We start from the raw sequence: 4741 nt of genomic DNA on the forward strand, positions 1-4741 counted from the left end.
AGAAATTATAATATATTACCATAATAATCATATTATATATATATTTTTTTTCAATTACTATAAAATATTTAGTGATGTTGATATTAGAACGTTCCTATGAAAATGCTCCTGAAATGAATAGTCAGTGTTTGCAAATGAAGATATTAAAGAAAAATGGGGCGAATTACATTCCTATAAGAATGAGACAAATAAATGGGTAAATAATAGGTGTAACTTTAAGTTTGTAATGAGTCAGAATGTGTGGTTCATGTGTGGCAGGGCAAGACTGTAGAATATGCCCCTAAACACACACCCTTCCCCTTCAACTAAATAGCAATATGTTGCATTACGTGACACAGAACAGCACACAAATGCTGAAGTAAATACATTGGATATAGATTTACAAATCCCTTTCGGCCGACGCTCAAGGTGATCTAGGATTTTACCCTTTTTTCCATTTCATAAATACTTTAGCACCCAATTATATTAAAATTAAATCTTCAGCAAACAACACCTAAATGTATTATACAAATGTATTTAAGTCATTTATCTAAACAAGAAAGAGAAAGGATCCCCATTATACCATGCACACCACCGAAATGTATTATTTAAGTAATTTATCTGAACAAATCTGATTTGGAAGTTTTAAATCCGGTATACATAGCAGTATTTTTACATATTCACTTAATAGCAGAGATGTATATTAAATGTACTTTTTATTATAAAGTTGTTATAGTATGTACATACAATGAGCTGCGATCTCAGCTATTACCATGGAATGCAAATTTCTGAACAAAAAGTGGTGCACACATTTAATGATAGCTTTGGCTAAGACCAGCAACCAGAACTGCAATAAATTTCTCCCAGGCAGCTTGAATTTGAGGAGTGAAAGCAGATCCCAGTTTAGAAGCCAAGACGACCACCAACATTTCTCCAAGGCGCTGGAAATTAAAAACAAAACATTATTATTCATTTATTTCTTCAATGCTGAGATTTTGTCTGACATCAATGTTTCATCAATTAATTTTATAAACCTATAATTCATTAATACATTAAAAAAAAAAAATATATATATATATATGGTATTATTTATGAATTGGTGGTTTATAAAGTTAATATAATATTTGCATACCATTGCATACATATTATAGTATCTTGCAAAGTTGTAAATTGTAACATGTGCAAATCCCCCAAAAAGGGACAGTGACAGTATTGAACAAACTGGAGTATATTGAGCCTCTAATGGCTTTCAATACAATTAGGCAATATCACTAAAAAAAGCCAAATTGTCCCTCAAAAACATAATGCATTCTACATTTTGCATAAAATCGGCTAAAACTACCTGGGATGAGGGATTAAATTAATTACCACGTGAGAAATTACCAGTCTCACGGCTGCAAAACAGAGGTAAAACTTTGTCTCTATTTTTGTTACCCTAAGGTTGCGGCCCAGCTAGCGCTGGCCACGCTCATGTTTGAGTGGTGACTTCACCAACTCTCCTGCGAATTTTGTGAGCGCGCACGGGGGGTTGCATGGGGGCCTATTGAGTGCGCTTCGAAAACACTTTTTTTTTACTTCCCAAGTGCCAAGCTTGGGAGAGCGTGTGTACCCACACACGTCCCCAGATACGTGCACCGCGTATGTGGGGACGTGAGAATTCACTTTGCACAAAGTGAACTCGGCAAACGCCACCCGCTCAGCGCTAGCGGGGACGCAGATTTATTCGGTGTGTATATTTACCATTTTGGTCATGTGTGCATTTCTGTTGACATTGTGTTTATACACATATTGCACTGATATACGTATCTCATTTAAATCAGTAAAAATGTATTTTTGACGGATTCTTGTCATATTTTATCTTTGAGTGCTGGGAACATCATCTGTTCTTGTTCTATCAATTAATGGAAATGGGGAAATGGGGTTCCGTTTATTGCTCCCGTTGCACCACCCTGGATGTATTTCCATGATTGTTCCACTAGAAGTACTGTTTGATCTCTATACATTTAGTAAACAAATATAATTCAGTATTTGTAAATTTAGCATAGGTTGAACTTGATGGACGTACGTCTTTTTTCAACCTCATCTACTATGTAACTATTGCCAGGATAAAATAGATATTACCAAGTACTTACCTTAAAGTTTTGAGGATCCACAAGCAGCTTGTTGGCGTGAATCTCACTGAGGCCGGCAAGAGAGCTCTTCATGTCATCCAGATGTTGAACTGTGTTTCCTACTGCGGTCAGGACCGTCTTGCCGTGGGCGCGCACCTTAGCATTTCCAGCAATAGCCGTTGGGTTGGAAAGGTTTCCAAAAGTGCTGAAATATCTCTGGGTCCAGGGATACACAATCAGCAGCCTAGAGAGAGGGAACACAAGTTTAGGTATAAGTCCACACATCAGAATTAGGGATCAAAATTATCAGATTGTTTCAATTGCTGAGGGTTTACACAACTTTTAAATAATGATACATTAATAACATAAAGGTGCAGTACCACTTACATCTAATGTCCAAATTACAGACTAATGTCTGGGAGAGGGGGGGGAGTGAGTGAGAGAGGAGGAGGGGGTTTGAGTTAGAGAGAGGAGGGGGAATTGAGTTAGAAAGGAGGAGGCTGAATTGATTGAGGGAGGTGGAGGGGAGAATTGAGTGAGAGAGGACTAAGTAAGAGAGGAGGGGAGAATTGAGTGAAAGACAAGGGGAGGAATTACGTGAGATAGGAATGGGAGAATTGAGTGATAGAGGAGGAGGGGGGATTGCGTGAGAGAGAAGGAGGGGGGTTGTTTGTGTAAGAGAGCAGTAGGTTTGTCACCACTGGTCTAATAATTTAATAGTTAGTGATTTCCACTTTGTAAAATAAAATACACATTTTTGAAAACAAAATTAAATTATTTTGTAAATTATGTTTTTTTTTCTTCTTTGTTTTCAGTTACAATAAGGACTTTTATACCAGAGAGATAATCTTGTTTGCTCCACCTCAAGGATTGCTGTAGGTAATCAGGATGACTGAAGTCATTCCATGCCTCTGTGCCAATAATGGCCCCAATAAAGGATCAATAAGGCATAGATCATCTAAACTGTAAATGCAGGTTCTACACATTGTCAGCAGCAACTTTCTGAATATATTTAACTATATTAACTCTAACTGATATATTAAAACATAATATATATATATATATATATATATATATATATATATATATATATATATATATAAAATATGTTTTAATATATCAGTTAGAGTTAATATAGTTAAATATATTCAGAAAGTTGATGCTGACAATTGGTGTAAACATATCACTTTTAGTTCAATTTGGTTGTATCTTAATGACTTGTATAATCTTAATGACTTGTATTTGCACTAGAATAAAAAAAAATCTTTACAGTATGTGTAATGCATAAAACTAAAAAGCAAAATACATATTTTTTTTGCATCTACATCTAACGAACATATTATGCCAGTTTCTTCAATTACTCTTTTTATTTTTAGTGTAGCATTCCTAATATATCTTCTTGTATATATTGTCTAGAAATGGGGAATAATATTTTATATTTCCTCTTCTGAAATAATAGTTTGCTGAGTACTTGCATATTGCATGATTTTTACAGATAACTGAGTTTATAAAACTTATTTTTAGGTATGTTTAAAATGATCATTTGGAAATTGCACTAGATGTATTCAAGAAAATAACATTTTATATTATTGTTGTAGGCATGTGTTTGTGTATTTATGCTCATTAACATATACTGTATTGCTGTCTCGAAATACTTACAAGAAATGAAATAACACTATATTTTACATACAGTACCTGGTCAGTGCATCCTGGCCGTCCTGCTCAACGCTGACTTTCTGCCATACTGATGTAATGGCTGCTTTCTCTGCGGCTGTCCAATGAACCATGGTGGCTGTTGTTAGAGTGAGTTGGGAGAACTGATGCTTCTGATGGGAGAAGTATAATGTTCTGGGAAATATGAGTTCTCTCCCCTCAGATTTATAGGAGGTTTTACTAGGCCGTGCCCATATTGCATTAATGCTGTGTCACCCTTACTCTCCCACCCTCCCATTCTACTCAAGACTGATAAGTCAAATCATTTCACTGACCTTGCATTTCAGTATCATGTCTGGTCCATTCCTCATCATTTTGTTGTTGCTGCTGTTTCTATGTATGTTCTTACAGTATGCTGATCCCACAAAACGTCTCCATTGTAATGTGCAAAAGTACAGCGCAGATAAGAAAAAGAAAGAACAGTTTATTCATAAAGCATTTTACCAGAAAGTAATACATTGAGAGTTACCTCTCATTTTCAAGTATGTCCATGCTACAGTATATGACAGATAAAAGTGTTACATTAGAAAATAATTAGGCCCATAAGGTGCGATTCCATAAAACATCTTCTGGCTCCAGAAATCCCTTTGGAAGGTGTTTAATGGAATAGCACTGTTTAGTAATTTAAATGACCCTCAATGCCCAAATTGAGATTATACATTGTAATGAGCACACATTGTATTGGGCACACATAGTAATGGGCACACATTGTAAAGGGCACACATTGTATTGGGCACAAATTGTATTGGGCACACATTGTATTGGGCACACATAGTAATGGGCACACATTGTAATGGGCACACAATGTAATGGGCACACATTGTATTGGGCACACATTGTATTGGGCACACATTGTAATGGGCACACATTGTATTGGGCACACATTGTAATGGGCACACATTGTAATGGGCACACATTGTATTGGGCACACATTGTAT

The 4741-nt window shown here is 35.8% G+C and overlaps 1 protein-coding gene across 1 annotated transcript; it reads right to left on the reverse strand.

The window, feature by feature from the left end:
- Window positions 1-772: 772 nt before the first annotated feature.
- On the reverse strand, window positions 773-3929 carry LOC142462935 (hemoglobin subunit beta-2-like). Its single transcript, XM_075565151.1, has 3 exons — window positions 3786-3929; window positions 2112-2334; window positions 773-920 (listed from the first exon to the last, which is right to left on the reverse strand). Exons 1-3 carry the CDS (start codon window positions 3875-3877, stop codon window positions 792-794), a joined length of 444 nt encoding a protein of 147 aa, XP_075421266.1. The 5' UTR covers window positions 3878-3929; the 3' UTR covers window positions 773-791.
- Window positions 3930-4741: the final 812 nt, after the last annotated feature.

Source organism: Ascaphus truei, chromosome 11, assembly GCF_040206685.1.
Source record: "Ascaphus truei isolate aAscTru1 chromosome 11, aAscTru1.hap1, whole genome shotgun sequence".
NCBI lineage: Eukaryota > Metazoa > Chordata > Amphibia > Anura > Ascaphidae > Ascaphus > Ascaphus truei.

Excerpts from the sequence above, each read along its gene's own strand:
- LOC142462935 (XM_075565151.1), bottom strand. The coding sequence starts at position 3,877 with ATGGTTCATTGGACAGCCGCAGAGAAAGCAGCCATTACATCAGTATGG. Across the intron at positions 2,335-3,785 it reads GGCCAGGATGCACTGACCAG|GCTGCTGATTGTGTATCCCT; the intron begins GTACTGTATGTA and ends CCCTCTCTCTAG. Across the intron at positions 921-2,111 it reads TGGATCCTCAAAACTTTAAG|CGCCTTGGAGAAATGTTGGT; the intron begins GTAAGTACTTGG and ends TTTAATTTCCAG.